At 38.9% G+C, this 18,113-nt stretch overlaps 4 protein-coding genes across 6 annotated transcripts in view; 3 read left to right on the top strand and 1 right to left on the bottom strand.

Annotated features, from left to right (window-relative positions):
* vav1 (vav guanine nucleotide exchange factor 1) overlaps positions 1–5,758 on the top strand; it is a 28,030-nt gene extending 22,272 nt beyond the window's left edge. Inside the window, exons 23-29 of the mRNA XM_020622754.1 lie at positions 1,498–1,563; positions 1,815–1,846; positions 2,567–2,677; positions 3,801–3,888; positions 4,067–4,196; positions 4,769–4,920; positions 5,008–5,758. Coding sequence (XP_020478410.1) covers positions 1,498–1,563; positions 1,815–1,846; positions 2,567–2,677; positions 3,801–3,888; positions 4,067–4,196; positions 4,769–4,920; positions 5,008–5,061 — 633 coding nt within the window. The 3' untranslated portion in view covers positions 5,062–5,758. The remainder of the gene's footprint in view (positions 1–1,497; positions 1,564–1,814; positions 1,847–2,566; positions 2,678–3,800; positions 3,889–4,066; positions 4,197–4,768; positions 4,921–5,007) is intronic.
* Positions 5,759–6,912: 1,154 nt separating this feature from the next.
* On the bottom strand, positions 6,913–8,908 carry ubl5 (ubiquitin like 5). Of its 2 annotated transcripts, none has more exons than XM_020622760.1 (5): positions 8,886–8,908; positions 8,421–8,492; positions 7,984–8,067; positions 7,849–7,886; positions 6,913–7,210 (listed from the first exon to the last, which is right to left on the bottom strand). In XM_020622760.1, the coding sequence occupies exons 2-5, from the start codon at positions 8,474–8,476 to the stop codon at positions 7,167–7,169; spliced, it is 222 nt and encodes a 73-aa protein (XP_020478416.1). In that variant the 5' UTR covers positions 8,477–8,492; positions 8,886–8,908; the 3' UTR covers positions 6,913–7,166. The 2 variants fall into 2 exon arrangements, with proteins under 2 accessions (XP_020478416.1, XP_020478415.1); XM_020622759.1 differs by having other exon boundaries at positions 8,818–8,907.
* Positions 8,909–9,006: 98 nt separating this feature from the next.
* Positions 9,007–13,215, top strand: pin1 (peptidylprolyl cis/trans isomerase, NIMA-interacting 1). 2 transcript variants are annotated; one of them, XM_020622757.1, is made up of 5 exons: positions 9,007–9,174; positions 10,712–10,794; positions 11,846–11,954; positions 12,033–12,143; positions 13,015–13,215. In XM_020622757.1, the coding sequence occupies exons 1-5, from the start codon at positions 9,117–9,119 to the stop codon at positions 13,122–13,124; spliced, it is 471 nt and encodes a 156-aa protein (XP_020478413.1). In that variant the 5' UTR covers positions 9,007–9,116; the 3' UTR covers positions 13,125–13,215. The 2 variants fall into 2 exon arrangements, with proteins under 2 accessions (XP_020478413.1, XP_020478414.1); XM_020622758.1 differs by lacking the exon at positions 13,015–13,215 and adding an exon at positions 12,258–12,973.
* Positions 13,216–14,196: 981 nt separating this feature from the next.
* LOC109973287 (perforin-1-like) overlaps positions 14,197–18,113 on the top strand; it is a 9,345-nt gene continuing 5,428 nt past the window's right edge. Inside the window, exons 1-4 of the mRNA XM_020622756.1 lie at positions 14,197–14,409; positions 15,548–15,658; positions 16,445–16,704; positions 16,801–16,874. Coding sequence (XP_020478412.1) covers positions 16,447–16,704; positions 16,801–16,874 — 332 coding nt within the window. The 5' untranslated portion in view covers positions 14,197–14,409; positions 15,548–15,658; positions 16,445–16,446. The remainder of the gene's footprint in view (positions 14,410–15,547; positions 15,659–16,444; positions 16,705–16,800; positions 16,875–18,113) is intronic.

Genomic DNA, 18,113 nt, shown 5'->3' with positions numbered 1-18,113 from the left:
TAACAATTTTATCCACAAAAAATTGAAGAAACTCATTACAAGTAGCGGAGGACACATCCGTCCAAGCAGCAGTAGATGGATATAAGACCGCATTTATGGTGCTGAACAACACCCTGGGTCTATGACAATTGTTTACAATAAGCCAGGAAAAGTATTGAGCTCTAGCATGTTTGACAGCACTTTGATAATCTCTTAATCGGTTTTTTAAAATATCCAGCGAAATGTGAAGACGATCTTTTTTCCACTTCCGCTCTGCCCGCCTACAAACCAGTTTAAGTGAATGGGTGTTTTCATTTAGCCAAGGTTCAGACTTAAGCCTCACCACCACCCCTCCTCTCTTTCCCCGTTTCCGACCCTTCCTTCGTGGTAAGCCGCAGGGAGAACGGTACAGATACGGTGGAACAGCTGCCAGAAATGGAGGAAAGCTCTTTGATGGCTTTCCCGGCTCGAAAACGAGCAACTTCTCCATTGAGGCCCTGATACTAATAAGGGTAAGGCGATCATATACCAGGGCAGACGAGGTGTTATGAAAACAGTGTAACAAACATATTAAAACAAACCACAAACACCACAGCCGCAGACGGCCAGCCACATACACCGGCGCCATCTTAGGACAAAAAAAAAAAAAATCAATCAAACCTAATGGTTGATAAATCAAATAAATCAAACCTAATGGTTGAATTCTGTTTAGTTACTTCTGTCCTGGTGTTGTTCATGCTGGCTCATTGTCAGAATGTCATATTTTATTGGGACATTTTAATAGAATAGAACTATTATTTATGTTATTAGTAATACCTGTGCTTGTCCTATTATGACAAGTCTAAATAAATTCTGTTGCAAAGACCTCACAATCAAGATTAGATGGCATTTACCTAGCTGCTGATTATTTTCCAAAGCATACCCTTGCAGGTTGGTGTATGAATTCCTTACTACTTACACTTAGTTATTAAATAAACACTATTTAACACTTATTGTCAAACAATGAATATAAAAGGTCTTGTATTTTAATTTTTACTGTGATGACTGGAAATCTTTACCAAACTTCTGCAACTGATTTTAAATGGTACTAAAATGAATGAACACAACAGTTTCATTGATTTAACACTTGAGGTTTGTTGAGGGAAAATTGAAAGTAATGTGAGGGCTTTGGTTTTGTGCTTAAATTGTCATACTGATGAGCCACAGTGTTTAATAAAGCTTTTACCCTCAAACAGTTTTAATGCTAGTTACAAGTCTTAACACAAATTGTCACTCATTTATCCATAAATCATCTTCTGATGTCACCACACAGATGCTGTTCACTTTGCAAGACTTCCTCACTAATTTAGTATAAAATGCCTCAGATTAATATAAATGCTATATGAGTAATATTTCTGAGGGTGGGCATTGCTTATAAGTTACTTACTCATGTTGCTCTGCTGATTCATGTATATGTTGCAATGACTGCTTTATCCACCCAGTCCAACCATGTGATTTGTTGCTGTGTGTCTCACTCAGGGACGAAACTTGACTGCCAGTCAAATAGGGTGGTTCCCGTGCCAAAAGGTTCAGCCCTACATCACTGTGAGTAAGAACCCTCGCTGTTCGCCAAACTGAAAATGCCATAAAAACTTGTGACAAGAAACACACAAACAAGAGACATGTACAGTATGTTCAGTGTGTTCAGTGTAGTTCATTCTTTTCTGTCCACTTGCACCAGCTGGCTGCCATTTGCTATACTGAAACCAACACATTAGGAAGTGAAGAACAGTTACCACCATGACCACAGACTTTCACAAAGTTTTCTAACCTCTGTGTGATCTCACCTTTCCCAGAGACCAGCACCCGACTTTTCTGGCTTCAGCTGGTGAGTATTAACAGGAACTAGTTTAAATCACTTCCTGACCAAACAACTGACTGCATAGCTTTATTTCTTCCTGTAATGCGGTGCACTCACAGAGACTCACTAAAGAGTTGACAAGAAAAAGCACTACTTTATAGCCACAAAAACAGAACCAGACACTGAAAGACATTGGTGGACTTAGGATGTGGTGTATCACTGTGACTCTTACAGGATCTGCAGTAGTTCCTCTCACGATTTTTGCAAATAACCTTTACAACCTGTTCTCTGTCACTGAGTTCATACATAATAAAGGCCCCAGCAGTCACATAATATTTCTAAACACAAAGCCACTCTTGTAACATTTTAAAGTCCCCTTATTTAGCATTTAAAATCTGTATGTAATGACTTGTAAGTGTAAGTGTTTGTTGAGGTATTTGTCACTAACTGTAACTGCTTCTGAGGCTGCAGGCAATGAATGAATAATAATATAGTAAAACAGCTGTAATACAATTCTATTTGTCTTTATTAAAACAAGAAGAAATAATTGCTGACAAAAACTGTACATTAATAAACACTAAAATGACCTTGTAACTACATGTAAATACATTATATTGTGTTCAATAATTGTCTATACACTCCTTGTGCTAAATAACTACTGTGTACCTTGAATATCGCTGTTTCCTCTTTCAAAAATGAGCTCACCTTGCAAAGCAGATAATAACATGATTCTCACTGTGATTCAAGGTTTGCAGGGAACATGGACAGAACGGCGGCCAAAAACCTGTTAATATCCCGATCTGATGGAACCTTTCTGGTGCGGCAGAAAGATGGAGGAGAGTTTGCTATCAGCATCAAGTAAGTCTCACAACTCATCAATAAAAGCACTGTTTGATTTTTGGTATAATTGTTTCTACATACCCAGAATTGGATAAATGTTTAATATCTTATTGTAAGTTCTTGCGGTTTCCCTCACAGTAAACACTGATTTGATGATTTGCAGGTCAAAGATGTGCAGAGGCTAAAACTGGACTAGATGTAGTGATAAAATGACACTTTTATTTAGATTCCCTGGTTAAATATAATATTAAAAGTAGGTAGATGCTGAAATAGCAATGGTTGTATGTAACTGTGATTGATCAATTAGAAATTTCAGCAACTATTTTAATAGCTGATGGATCATTTAAATCATCTTCAACCAAAAATGCCCCAAATTCTCTGGTTCCAGGTTCTGATGGATATTTTCTTTGGGTTTTATACTATTGATTAGACAAAACAAGCTATTTGAAAACATTCACTTGGTCTCTGAGAAATTGTTATGGAGATTTTTTATTTTATTTTATTTTATTTTATTTTTTTTTACAATTTTCTGACATTTTATAGACCAAAGGATCAACCAATTGATCCAGAATAGAATTAGTAATAATGAAAACATCAGTTGCACATCTTATATACTTATATAGATGTCTGAAAAGCTTTTGCTTTCTAACTAAATGAAGCCTAATAACCTACACATCCAGATCTCTTTTATGCTATGTTAAATGATGAGCTCAGGCTAGTTTCAATAAATTGCTGAGTATCTTTGAACTAGTTTCACTTCCACTCATAAGCAGGGAAACAACTTTTCCAACAAAAGATTAGTATGTCTGTTTTCCGTCTTTTGGAAAGAGCTGCTGAATCATTCGGGCTTAAAACTGAACAAGGCTAAATTCACCATTTAGCCTCATTGTGAGTTGTATGAGTCTAAAATTTCCAAAACACTGAACTGATTCTGGATTAGCATTGATTGGATTTGTGTAATTATGTGTGTGTGTGTTGATATCTTCTGTTTCTACATGTTTGAAAGAATAAATCAAATCAAATCAAATCAAATCAACTTTCACTACTTCAGCCTTATTCATCTCGAAGCAGTATTATCTCACTCATTGATGTCATCACACCAGCATTCATCTTTCATATCCAAATGTTTCCTCTCCCCCAGGTTCAACATGGACATCCGACACATTAAGATCACATCTAGTGAAGGCTTGTATCGCATCAATGAGAAGAAAGCATTCAAAGGTTTAACTGTAAGTTTGACACCCTCATCCAACTGAAACCTGATTACACCGACCACAGGAAACGTGCTTAAACTATTTCTTGCATTGGTGCATGTGTGAATGACCTAACCTCTCAAGCCACATTCATCATCTGTCATACTTTTCTCACGCTCACCTTCTCTTCCTATTGCTGTTCTTTCTTTGTTAGGAGATGATTCAGTTTTACCAGAAGAACTCTTTGAAGGAGTACTTCAAAGATGTGGACACCACTCTGCATACCCCCTACAAACAACCTGAGCAAAGCAACTCGTCTAACAATACACTGAATGCCACACCAGGTACAGTGCATCTGTCACATCACACCACCCTGATGATGATCGTGTTAAAGGAGTAATTTGACATGTTGGGAAATACATTTATTTGTGTTTCCACAATCATATCTGTGTGTTAAATAGGAAGCTACAGACAGAAGAGTGTGAAACACTTTCCCCCTGTTCCCCAGTAATTTGTCTGTCCAAAAACTGAACAAGACTCAGAGTCTACAGCCATACTAGCTGTTCTTAGGCCCAGTGGTGCTTTGAGGTAAATACTAACATCAGCATCACCTAAAAATCCTTCCACCAGCATTTTTAAAACTGGAAAATAATATGTTATAGCTAGTCAGTTTAATCCGTCTAAAACAGAAGTCTGAAAATGACAAGTTATGGTTTTACATGTGGTTATGAAGATTTTTTTTTTTTTTTTTTGGACAGAACCACACTAGCAGTTCCCCCTGTTTATGCTAAGCTGCCTCTCCTGGCTGCAGCTTGATGCTTAACAGGTTGCTCTCAGCAAGAAACTGAATAAGACAAAATGTCAAGACTGTTATTTTTAAACTTATCCATGCTGCAATGTGGGTTCTGTCTCACAGGGGGCAGCTTGAAGGGTTTTGGTGTAGCGAGGGCCAGATATGACTTCTCAGCCAGAGACCGCACAGAGCTGTCGCTGCGGGAAGGAGATACCATCAAGATCCTCTCCAAGAAAGGTCAAAGCGGTTGGTGGAAAGGAGAGGTGTACGGCCGGGTGAGAGTTAGCAAACATCAAAAAACACACTAAAAATGACAGCTTTTGAGGCTTCTTGTCTTACCTGTACTGGTTCTGTGTTTCCAGGTGGGGTTATTTCCAGCAAACTATGTGGAGGAGGACTACTCAGACTACTGCTGACATAACTCCAGAGATGTGTAGGTCCATATTTTGTCTGTAGGGGTCTATGTGATTCCTGGTTTCCTTCGATTGCATTAACCCATATGCACGAACGTGTGAGCGTGTGCGTGTGAGAGAGATGGTGTTGGTTGTGATCTAATGACTGTCTAGGGATGTGAATAAAACTTTTGTTCAGCTAACCTGACGGTGTCTTATGTACATACCACTAACTTGGAACAAAGTGTACATTTACACCCAGTGGTGTATGACTGCTGAACGCCTTATTTCAAAACCACAAACATTGTACTACTTCTGTAACAATCGCCTCTTGTCTGGAGGGTTTTTCACAAGATTTTGTAACCTGGGATTTGCTCCCATTGAGCCACGACAGCATTAATGAGGTTGAGAACTGATGTTGGACAGTAAGACCAGGCTCACAGTCAGCATTCCAGTTTATCCCAAAGGTGTTTGATGGTGCTGTAGTCAGGGTTCTCTGTGTCGATTTCATCACCAAACTGTGAAAACAATTTCCTTATGGACCTCACGTTGTACATGAGGGCACTGTCGAGTTAAAACTTGTAACAGCTTTTCCCAAATTGCTGCCACAAAGTTGCCAACCCACTACTAAGTATGATTCTGTGCTCTAACATTAAGATTTCCATTAACCCTGTAAAGCCTGACACATCAAAAAATAGCCAGAACATTCTAATGTTTTGGAACTGAGATGTTTATTAAACCTTTTAACAAAATCCAAAAGAAAATTCAAGATTTTTATTTGCCAATTATGCATAGACAGTCTAGGCGTATGGGAATAAATGTGCCATATTTTGTTTATTTTTGTATCACATTTGATACATGAGGCATTTTTGGCAATTTTTTTTTTGGCTCAGAAACTCGCATAGCAAATATGATACAAATGGTTTTATAGGATTAAATGGAACTAGGGTGTCTGGACCAAATCACTGAAAAAGAGCCCACACAAAACTGTGAATATACAAAACCTCTACTTTGTTAAAAGTATCAGTACCACAATGTGAAACTACTCCATCACAATATGTTACTTAAGAAATGTCACTTTTCAGTGATTATAAGATATATACATTATTAAATTGGTAAATTTACTCAATATGTATGCAGAACTTCAATGTTGTAGCTGGTTTAGGAGGTGCTTTCTCACAGCTTTATAAAGTACATTGTTGGGTAGTTTTTTCTACAAAAATATTCTCAATTGCCAGTTTAATTCAGTACAGTCGAATACAACAATCCTGCAATAAGCTGAAGGTTATGTTTAGATTTTGCTGAAACTGTTTTGGAGAGGTGTTAATTTAACTTTATGGTCACTGTAGAGGCTGCAGTTTGTGGCCAAACTGTACTGAGTTATGCTGAAAGGTATTTCGATTGTATGTCAATATATCAATGAGGGTAGGGTAAGCTAAACAAAAACTATAATACCACACAGCATTACAATAAAATCTTTATGAAGTGAGAATTTTTTTTACATAACATTTTATCAAGGTGTTCCTAATAAATTAGCAACTGAGCATACATTAATAAACTGATCAGATACACTGCATGCATGAAAAATCTGACCAGTAAAGTAAACCAGTACAGTAATGGGCCAAACAATATTTCCCTCTAAAATGTGAGTTACAGTATAAAGTAACAAAAATTGTAATACTGAAGTATCTCAAATTTATACTTGAGTAAATCTAGCTAGGAACATTCTACAACCAAGACCAACGTAGCAAAGGACAAACGTGTCCATATTCTTTTAGCCCATAAGTATATTTGGGGCAACTGAAATGGTTGTTTGCAACGGTAACCTAGCAGTCACTTCCGGAAGGAGAACACAGCTATGACCAGGACACAGTCTTTTGAGTATGTAAATATCTGCTTTACTTCCAAAATATCAAAACAAAAATAATTGTAGAACAATAACATATGTTTCACATAATGATTTGTGGGCAAAAATTAAAAGCTAAAACTGAGATCAATGTCTGTCTTGCGCTCATCCATTTCAGATGTATGATCATGGTGGTTTTCTGCAAGATTCCATCCATTTTGTGTGTGTATATAACAAGTAAGAGCGTTGCCTGCATGGCCGTGACTTGTGGTCTTTCTCCAGTCTACTGGTAGTACAGCTCCAGGTTCATCCCATCATGGATTTCATCTGCAGAAGTCTTGGTTAAGTACAACAGATGAGGATAGAACAGTTGTGGAATCTGTTTGGTACAAGTTTACTGCTATAAAAGCATCAGAAAAAATCTCCTGTTTTCATTTGAGAAAAAAAAAATAGTACATTCAGAAGTATATCACAATTAATTATAAACAAGCATTGCTAAAACCCATATAATCACATAACAGTAAAAACATGTTTCAACATCAAGCAGATAGATGAATTTGTTATATTTATGGCATTGTCATCTCTTAGCACTTGGGAGAAAATGGGGCTGTCATAAACCAACTACAATTTCTGCACAGACTACTGAAATACTAAAAAAATATGGTCAAACTAAAATTTATCCTTCATTTCTTACTTCTCCAATTGCAATGTTTTTAGTTATGGTATCGGTCATAGTAGACAGGCAATTATCAGTTAATGTTGTCAACCCACAGATTCTATATCGGTGCCAATATACTTGCAGTATGTACAGCCGCCACCACCACCATCCACCTGCACAATTTAATCATTTGTGATAATGAGCTAAGGCTTACTTTTAAAGTACAAAAGATAAATATAAAACTGGTACTATCAATACCAAGCTACTAATACTGAGACAGCAGCTGAAAAGATTGCTTCAAGGATACAGTCACCCAGAGAAACATGGTCCTTGAATATGGTATACCTGTGGAAACATAAGTGGTACATTTAAAAGCAGATAGAAGACAGCCACCAAAACACGTTAGGGTCGAGGAGAGCAGAATCCCTGATGACAGCTTTACCATTTCTTTAATACAATCTTGTCGTGCCGTGTTCCTGTCTGGGCAGCAATGAGCTTCTTCAGATCTCCAATTGTATCCTCAGAGCTTGAAATATGGGGGTTAAGGAGGGAGCAGTGTGATGCCACAGAATATATTCCTTGTTAAATCTATCAGCAAAGCTCTCTTCTACAAACGTGGTTTAATTGAGCTGGGATTGTTTTTGACACTTCTGAAACATCCTCAGAGTGGAAACAAACTGGAGGGCCTACAGTGAAGCAGCAGCAGTGACTGAATTTGAAGAGTTTTGCTCTGACAACAGCTCAAAACTACACTTACATGTAAAATCTAAGTTTGTCTCAACTGAACAACTCCAGGTTAGCTGCACATGGACCCAGATATTACACACGTGGGATGACATATTAATTCGGCGTTGTCTCCGCACTTTCAGTTAAGGATACTTGCACTTGACCCGGACTTTCTTGCCCAGGCGATCGTTGCAAACAACCTCGATCATCTTCGTATCCTATCAACTGAAAAACAGAGACAGCGTTAGCATAACGTGTTAGTGCTGATCCTATCCAAACCATTCTACTATACTGGGCCGTGATAATCGTACATGTTGATAGAAAGTATTACTTATGGTCATTTACTGTATGCCACATTGAAGAAGCAAATCCTTTAACACGGTTTAAATCAGGCAGGTTGTTGTGCTTAAAGTTAGCTAACATTAGCTAACAGCGTCATGTATTGTCCAGATCAATGTGTCCAATGTTAACGCGTTAACCAATATTCTGTCTGGAAAATGCCAAGCATTCCTTAATATCTATTACAATCTGGTGAACATGAGATTCCTACCTTAAGATACACAGTAGAAATATCGCGTTTTTCTTGATATTTTCTGGCACGCTCTCGATACTACTTACCGTAAAGCTGGTTTAATTTACGTATTAGTCTCTTGACCAATAAAATGGACATATGATTGATTGACAGTCTCGACAAGCCTATAATGGGACAGAGAACTGTATTGGGGCGGACCTGAGTCTAAAAACAACTCGTACCGTAAATACGTTGATAACTGTCGTAATTTGCCTAGCTGCAGTTCATACTGTTACATCGCAGCTACACTGAAATTAAATTTGAAAACACTGCTAAAAATGGCAGACGAGGAGAAGCTACCGCCTGGATGGGAGAAGAGAATGAGCCGCAGTTCAGGTAATAAAACAGAAGCCAGGAGAGGCCAGATGTAATAACTAGCCAGCTAAATGGCGCTATGGGAGCTATCTAGTATATTTAGCTTACTAACGCTAGCTAGCAGCTCCAGTATAGTGGTTTACTGAAGGAGAATAAAGAAGGAGCTTTAAGTTAAAGGAGGAGAGTGTGAAGATCAAGATACACATCTCAGCGCAATATCTGTGTTTTCTTAAATGTGGTGCTTGGCTTTTACTAAATATGTTGTTTTATAATCGCGCCAGAGCTGGTTCATTCAACCTGCAGGGCCTTCAATGACGTCATGGTGCCCCAGCGCGTTACATGCGGGCTGAGTTTCTCACACTTTTACAGGACTATACAAACGTTTTCAAACATATTGTGTAGATTTTTAAAGAAAAAAAGTTCACACAACCCCTGTGGCAAACTTTGAATGGCCTATCTTCAAATGAGGACTGCAGCTGACAACTGTTTTAATTATCTCTTATCAAATTTGTTAATCATGAAAAACATTGAAGAAAATGCCCATGGCAGTTTCCCAGATCACAAGGTCAAGTATTTTTGTTTTGTCTGACCAACAGTCCAAAACCCAAAAATATTCACTTCACTCTGTTATACAGGGTTATTCGAAAAGAATGAACCGATTTCCTTATGCAATATTTTATTAAGGAAAAGTAATACAAAACTCCAGCACAAGTATTCTACTCACAATCAACTTTTATTTCTTGTCTTACAAGTGTTCAATGTAGCCACCACCTGCAGCACGGGCAACATCAATGCGATAAGAGTGAATAACCCTGTACAACAGATCATCCTCATAGCGGAGAAAGTGGAGTCAGCAAACGTGATCTTTTAATTACAGTGATTTATGGACACATAAATCAAGCTGTGTTCAGACAACACAGAGGGAATGTTTGATGCAACCTGATTGCTTATAGGTCAGTTGGGAGCTTAAGGTTGTTTTCAACTGCAATAGAAAGCTCTGGTAGGCTCACTGTAGCTAAAGAATCATAAGAAGTTGGTGTACACAAGACAGAGCTAAAATGAGGATGAACTTTGGACTCGCATGCAGCAGATGGTCAGATGAATTAAAATGCTGCTGAACATTTCTAATATGTGTAAACTAAGAAATTGTTTGCTAACACAATTAGGGAGAAACCAAGGAAATAAATGTTTGTCCTGAATCCAGTACCTCAGTTTAGGCTATTCTTTGTTCTGCATTTAAACTCTGTACATCCATCCAGAGTTTGCTGCGGCAGCCTGCCATGAATGAATGAATGAATGAATGATTGCAGAATGCCTGAATCTCATACACTCACTAGCCACTTTATTAGGTACACCTGTCCAATTGTATGCACTCCAATGCAATACACATCTGTGTTTATGAAGCTCAAAATGTTTGTGAGTGCCATATCAGCTTTACAGTGTGATAATATGTCAGTGTTGTCTTTGTCCATCTGTTCCTTTGCCTCTTTTATGCAAAAAATGAATGAATGAATGAATTAACAAATTTAACTTTAAGTGATCTCTTTTTGCCCTCTAGGCAAAGTGTACTACTTCAACCATATCACCAATGCTAGCCAGTGGGAACGTCCGGTGGGAGATGGCCGTGGAGAGCCAGATAAGGTTATTGTGTAATGGTTTTAACATATTATGATAAGAACAAGAAACACTTAATATACAGCACTTTTCAAAACCACAGTGAGAAAGTCCTTTACTACGTTAAAAAGGACTGAATTAGTGATTAAAATTCCCAGTGGGTGGACGAGGCCTTATGAAGCTCTCGGGCTTCCTGCCAAAAAAAGAGTTAAAGCTTCATTACATGTGACTCAACAAGAACAGCGCCACCTGGTGGTTTGCAGAAATTAGAGCAGCACTTTCAGAAAGGATGGAATAATGCCCTGCTGATTTCATACTGTAGATCAAGTCACGTGTGTGTAGAGAGAGAGTCTTTGGAAGGCTGTGTTTTGTTTCCATATGTAATCCCTTTGCTGTTTGTGCACACCCTGTTGTCGAGTGGTCGACCCATATGGGTTTCTCAGTGGTTGATGCTGTCAGTCTTTAGAGAGCAGCGAGGCTGATGGCCAATATATAATGCTGATGTCATGTTTCTCCCCTTTTTACATTAGATGCAACAATTTCATAATAACAATTGAGATACAAATTTGCCTAATATATAAATATATGAATATATTTGAGTTATTTCAAGTATTTTAAAAAACTGGAGCACCATCTCTGTTTGCTACACTGCACTACCCTTATAATTTGAATTGAAAACAATGTCTACAAGTAATTAAAAATGTGGATTCTGTTTAAAAAAAATTCTGACAAGGCTGACTGTCTGTCTGTAGACATCTTTTTGTTAATAAGCCTCATGAGCTTAGACATCAGCGACTATCTAAAAATTCCAAATATTGGCTGGATTAATCAGCCAACTGATTAATTGCTACTGTTGACATTGCATTTTAAAGCGGCATGCTGGATTATTCTATCATTATTTGATGTTTGACAACTCTGGGATCTGCACAACACTATAAAGTTTTGTGGGTATAAGCAAAGTTTGGCTGCAGCATCAGTTTGTAGAGACTAGTGAGTCAGCAAGGTATAAGGGATCTAAATCAGTTGACCAGTCTTAGTGATTCTGGGGTGTTTATCACTTTTTTTCCCACTCGCTCAGGTGCGCTGCTCACATCTCTTGGTGAAACATAATCAGTCACGTCGTCCATCTTCATGGCGGGAACAGAACATCACACGAACTAAAGACGAGGCCCTGGAGCTCATTCAGAGTAAGTAAGGCACAGTGGTTGGGAAGTGGTTCAAAGAAGTCTGATAGCTGAGTGTAATGTTTTCTCTTTCTTGTGCAGAGTACATAGAACAGATCAAATCTGGAGAGGAGAAATTTGAGTCCCTGGCTTCTCAGTTCAGTGACTGCAGCTCAGCTAAGAACGGTGGAGACCTGGGATTGTTTGGCAGAGGTACATGGTTGAAGTGATCCCACACATATATATATACTACACTGGGCAAATTGGGAAATATTGAGAAACTGACATATTGTTGGTTTTGGCCTTTTCATGAAATTGTCATCGTAGCAAAAATACAGCCGACTATTACCAGACTCCTTTAGCGTTCAGTTGTTCCCATCGACTGTAAAAGTGAAGTAACGCCACCCTGACTCATTCGCTGGTTGGAGTATAGGTAAGATATCCCACCTCCTTCATGTTAGCTTTTAGGACATGAGCCATTCTAAAACCTAAAAGTACAAATCAAATACAATCTTCCCAGACATAAGTTCTGTGGTATTTTGGTAGATATTATCACACTGTGGTCATTTTTTGATAAGTTTGTCTGTCACCCCACTTGTGGTCGTTATTGTTCAGAATATGGTAGCAAAAAAAGCAAGATGGCAACCGCTATATTCACAATATTTTGGTTTGATTTTTGCATAGTGAGGGAGGTGGTGGTGCCATGTCCATCATATATATGTCAGTGGTTGTTCCCAGCACTTGAGCAGTCCCACTAGGATCAGTGTTATTATTAGAAATCTGCATAATGTTTAGAGATTGAAAAGATTGCATGTTGAATATGTTTTTGAGCAGGAAGATTTATTGGTTATATTTGGTTAATGAGCTGTTTTGTAAAGGTCTATTTCCAGAAGTCAGTGGTGGTGAGATAACTCGGCTGCCATTAGTCAGTGTCGCTAAAATGACACTGCACTTCAGCTGAAAATGAAACCCAGTAAAATTATTACATTAAACAGAGTTTATGTACACGTTCTATGAATTTTTGTTTTTAATGTGAAAAGGTGCCTCATTGCTTTAGCAGCCAGTGTCTGTGTTTCTGTTTTAGGTCAAATGCAGAAGCCTTTTGAAGACGCCTCCTTTGCTCTTAAAGTGGGAGACATGAGTGGCCCCGTTTTTTCTGAGTCCGGAGTTCACATCATTCTACGTACTGGTTGAAAGGAAGAAGCCACACACTTTACTTTCTGCCTATGTCTTCTCTCTCACACACACACACACACACACACACACACACACACACACACACACACACACACACATAGACCCACAATAGTCCAACCCATCCAGACCTGTGATATATTTTAAAGACACACCACAGAGTGAACAATGCTTATGGACTGAATCACATTATTAAACATATTATATTAAACATTAATTATACTGAACATCAAGGAGTACTGCAGATTATTCCGGTAAGACCTCAAGCTTTTCTTAACCATGGCAATACCATTATACACAAACATGAGTGCCTGTGACTCTGTTGAAATGCGCTGGAAACAGTTTCACATGATGAGCAAAGTTTGAGAATGCATCTGCAAAAGCTAGTTTTTGTCTTTGATGAGACCACTACCGTATGTTTTCCTGTAACATTTTCTGTTTCTGCTGTTTGTGTGTCAGAGCAGCTTCTCCACCTGTATTATTGTTTTGGTTTCATAGGATGTTTATGATTCCTTTGAGAAAGCACTGTTGTTTTGGTTTTGTTTTTTTTACATTGGACATTGATAAATTGATTTCATCCCTTGCAAATATTCAGAAAGAGAATAATTTTTTTTTTCATATGCCACTTTTAAAAGTATATTTGAAACTCTTGGATATGCAAAGATGGCACAGTTGAAAACTTCAAGGTTTTAACAATCAGCTCTGTTGGTGTTAAAAGCCTCAAGTTTCAGATGAACTGTTACACTGTCTTGTCACTGGGGCTTTTCTTCTGTCAATAAAAAAAAACTCTGTTTTGTAAGTTTTGCCTAATTCCTCTTTGTTTCCTCGTTGAATGTTGCTACAGATCTGTGAGTGCATGTTTAAGGGAAAATTAACTGATGCACATGTAAAAAGACCTGCAGCTGGAGGAGGAAAATAATTATTACAAAGAATTGATTGGACTGTTGGACTCTTTTGATAAATAAACACAAGTGAAATGAACGAATGCTAAAGGTCAAGCACTGTGTACACACCCACTCTCTCCACTTCAAGCTCTATCAGGTGTTTCACTTATTAACCAGTCAGTTTCTGCTATGGCCTATAAACTTTAAAAACACCCTCCCTGCCGTCAGTTGTCATTTCAGTGCTGCCGATTGCAGCCCCACTCTATACCATTCAACTCCTGTTCATCAGATCAGTTTTCCAAAGATCAGTATCAGGATCACCAGATTCCTGCTCCAGCATCACCATCAGCATCACCACGCGCCTCCATCACGAGTCTTTCACCATCATCGGACTCCAACTCGTAAGCATCATGTCACCGTACTTCTCTTGTTTCCTGACTGACTCATTAGTCTCCTGCTGTCTTTCATCCTTTCCGTTCTCGTCATCCATCTCTGTCCTCCACCACCACCAGTCTATACTCCAGGGAATTATTCCCTGTTCCATGCAGGGGTGGTTCTCTCACTTCTAAAGCTGGAGTTTATGCACCACATTCTTTATTCTCTGTTCATACATTTTAAGTCACTGACACTGATAAATGCAGTGAGGAGATTGTATTTCTTTCTGTATTAATACTTTTTCAATGCCAATTCTATATTTTTAAGTGCAGAATTTTCAATGGCAGTGTTTTCTTGTTTAGTTCTGGGTTTACTTCAATGTCAGCTTTTACTTTTCAAGTTTAAAGTCATCATTCTGGCTCCATACATATCCAGCTGTGGTGAATTTTCAACAGATTGTTGTGTTTGATCTGGCAGGTGTGGTGCAAAATTTTCCCACAGTTTATAATGCCAAAGTTAGGCAGCTTGTCCTGGCATGCTTATCAGGGCATGCAGCTATTTGCCTGTTATTCTCTCACCTCCCTGGCTAAACTGGCTAATTGCCAGTTTGTTGTTGTACCTTCTCTCTGGTGCCACTCCCTGGGTTTTATACCTCTGTTACTCTATGGACTCTGCAACAGACTCCTGTCAAGGACTCATTGCTTTTATTAATTAATGGTTCGTTTTGTTTCCATGTTCTGTTTTGCAGTTTCATTTCTTCCTGTTTAAGTAAATTTTGACTTATTGTGTATTTTCTAGCGTTGACCGCCCTCCGCTGTTTTTCTGCTGCAAGTTTCTCTTAGTTTTTGCCTGTGTTCATTTTATCTTATACTTTGTTTTAGCACTCTCAGCTGTGTTACCTCTGTTATTCAACACACTATTCTTAGGCCAGACTTCACTCATGTCATGGTAATTTTGTCTTTTTTCATCTTTAGACTCTAGGTCGAAATAGGTCTGTGTGTTTATGTAAAAGAATAAAACAAAAGGGTGTTTCTCTGTATAACCCTTCAGTACAGTGTTACAAGACGTTCTTCAGCTCGATCAGAATGTGGTTTGCCCTATTTTTTTATTACATTTCCTCAGAGTATTTTTTTTAAATACAACCCTGTTTGATTTTACCTGCAGATTTGAGAGTCTCTCGAGAGTCACACCACGTTTAGAGTTGACATTTTCCTCATCTCCATCAAGATACACAAAGCAGAAGTATTTGAGAAACCCCCGCTGAGAAAGGACAAGGTAATAAATTCTTTTGGGTTTTTCTAATAAACATAATATAACTCATGGCCAGGTCATTTAATAGCTACATACTAGCTACATTGTGTCACATACAAATAGTGGTCTGTAGTAATTCTGGTCATTTTAGATTTATTTACCTGGCTTTGAGCTATGCATAGCTGAGAATTGTGCTGGTATAACAAGTCCAATGAAAACTGATGAAATAATGTGGGTCGTGCATTAAAGTAATGACAAATGACAAAAAGGTCAAAACTCCAGCAACACTTGCAGTGTTTAGATCATCTTTATGGGACGACCGAAGTGTTTTGGCTTTGGCCTACATCAGAGTCTGAAATGAAATTAAATGAAATTCCAGAAAGGTGTTAATGTTTTTCTTCTTATTATTATTATATTAATGTGTAAACTGAAGAAGGTGGAAGGTGGGAATCAGCCTGCAGTGCATATGGCAGTGAGTGAATGGTTGACAGCACCTTAATTATCAATTAAAACTGAGATCTCAAGAGTCAAAAATTGGGTTATCTGTTTACAATTTGAGAGAGAGGCTTGTGGCTACATTAAAGGGTATTATACTGTATGTGTGTGAAGAGTTAAAATTTCAGTGGGACTGACAGTAATTTAGATTTTTTCTGGTCTAAAAAAAACAAAAACTACAATATGTAAAGGCCATCACCTTTGACTTTGACCGAACATTGTTATTTTCAGTGATAATCGTGTAATACAGCTGAATTGGTATTGATTTATGTATCTTCTCTCTACAGCTGTCTGAAATATTCTCTCTGACTTCAGCCATGCTCTCCTTTTCACTTCCATCCCCCCTCTACCTGAGTCTCCTCCTATTTCTGTTATACCACTCCCCTGTTCTCTCCTGTAAGACTGGGACACGCAGCGAATGTGAGTCCGCTGCCTTTGTACCAGGCTACAACTTGGTGGGTGAGGGCTTTGATGTCGTCACCATGCAGCGGAAAGGAGCCTTCATGATTGATTTCATACCAAAAGACAACTGTACTCTCTGTTCCAACCCTTTTCAAGACAACAAGCTGCAGAAAGTAATTCACATCAGTGTTCTGCATTATCTCACAAATATTGGCACACGCAAACTGTAAATGGACTTTTGATCATATTTTTCTCACCCTTATTTTCAGCTCCCTTCCTCTGGAACTGACTGGCGTGCATCCAATCAGTGCAAGGAGTACAACAGTAAACACACAGCTGTTAGGTATGCTGCAATAAAATATTATCTTTGCCACAGTTGAACCATATATGTCAGCCATATATCATATTTTAACCATTTTACTAATGCTCCAAGACAGATTAGTAAATACCTCTAGTGATGTTTCCTTTTTCAGAGGGAACCATAAGTAAACATTAGAGAAATGTTTACTTGCGGGCCCATTATGATTAAAATTCTTCTCATCAGATACTTGAGGTTCAATTAAACTTTTGCTATATGTCTCCTTTTACTGTTGCTATACAATTAAAGCAACTGATCTTGTCAGGTAAAATGATTGCTATCTGTAGCAGAGAACAGACTCGATGGTTACTGTGTAGAACTGTATCAGCAGCTCCTGGGGAAGGTTGAACTTCCTGAGCCTGTCACAGCTTCTTGTGACATCCTCTGCTGTGCCTTCTTGGTGATGATGCTGATGTTGGTCGTCTACTTCAGGTCCTGGGAGATAGTGGAGCCCAGGAACTTGTAGGACTTTACTGCTGATACAGTGCTGCTGAGTATGGTGAGGGGGGGGGGGCTCCTCCTGAAGTCCACTGTCATCTTCACTGTTCAGACAGCTCCAGGTTGTTGTGACCTCACCACAGGGCCAACCATTCAACTTCCTGTCTGTACGTGGACTAGCAATCTACTGACAGATGGGGACAGGCACAGTGAGCTTGGTCAGTTTAGAGTGGAGGACGTCTGGGATGATGGCGCTAAATTCCAAGGTGAAGTCTGCAAAGAAGACCCATACATAGGTCCCTGGGGAGTCGAGGTGTTCCAGGATGTAATGCAGTGCCCTGTTGACTGCATCGTCCACTAACCTGTTTGTCCAGTAGGCAAACTGCACGGGGTCCAGCAGTGGGTCTGTGATGTCCTTCACATGGGTCAGCACCAGTCTATCAAAGGACTTCATGACCACATGTCAGGGTGACAGGTCTGTGGTCGTTCAGTTCACGGATGGAGGGTTTCTTGGGAACCCATATGATAGTGGAGTGTTTGAAGCAGGAGGGGACTTCAGCTCCAGTGATTTGCTGAAAATCTGTGTGAAGACGAGGGCCAGCTGGACAACACAGACTTTCAGACAGGAGGGAATCACACCGTCTGGACCTGGTGCCTTTCTGATCTTTAGTCTCTAAAAGTGGCCATGCACATCTTTTTAACAAATTGTCAGAGGCGGGGTTCCAGAGAGGGTGGTTGTAGGGGGATCAGCTGTCTATAAAAGATTCCAAAACATCCCAGTAATGG

Source organism: Monopterus albus, unplaced genomic scaffold (genome assembly GCF_001952655.1).
Source record: "Monopterus albus unplaced genomic scaffold, M_albus_1.0 scaffold288.1, whole genome shotgun sequence".
Taxonomy (NCBI): Eukaryota; Metazoa; Chordata; class Actinopteri; order Synbranchiformes; family Synbranchidae; genus Monopterus; species Monopterus albus.
This window is presented reverse-complemented; position numbering and strand designations above follow the sequence as displayed.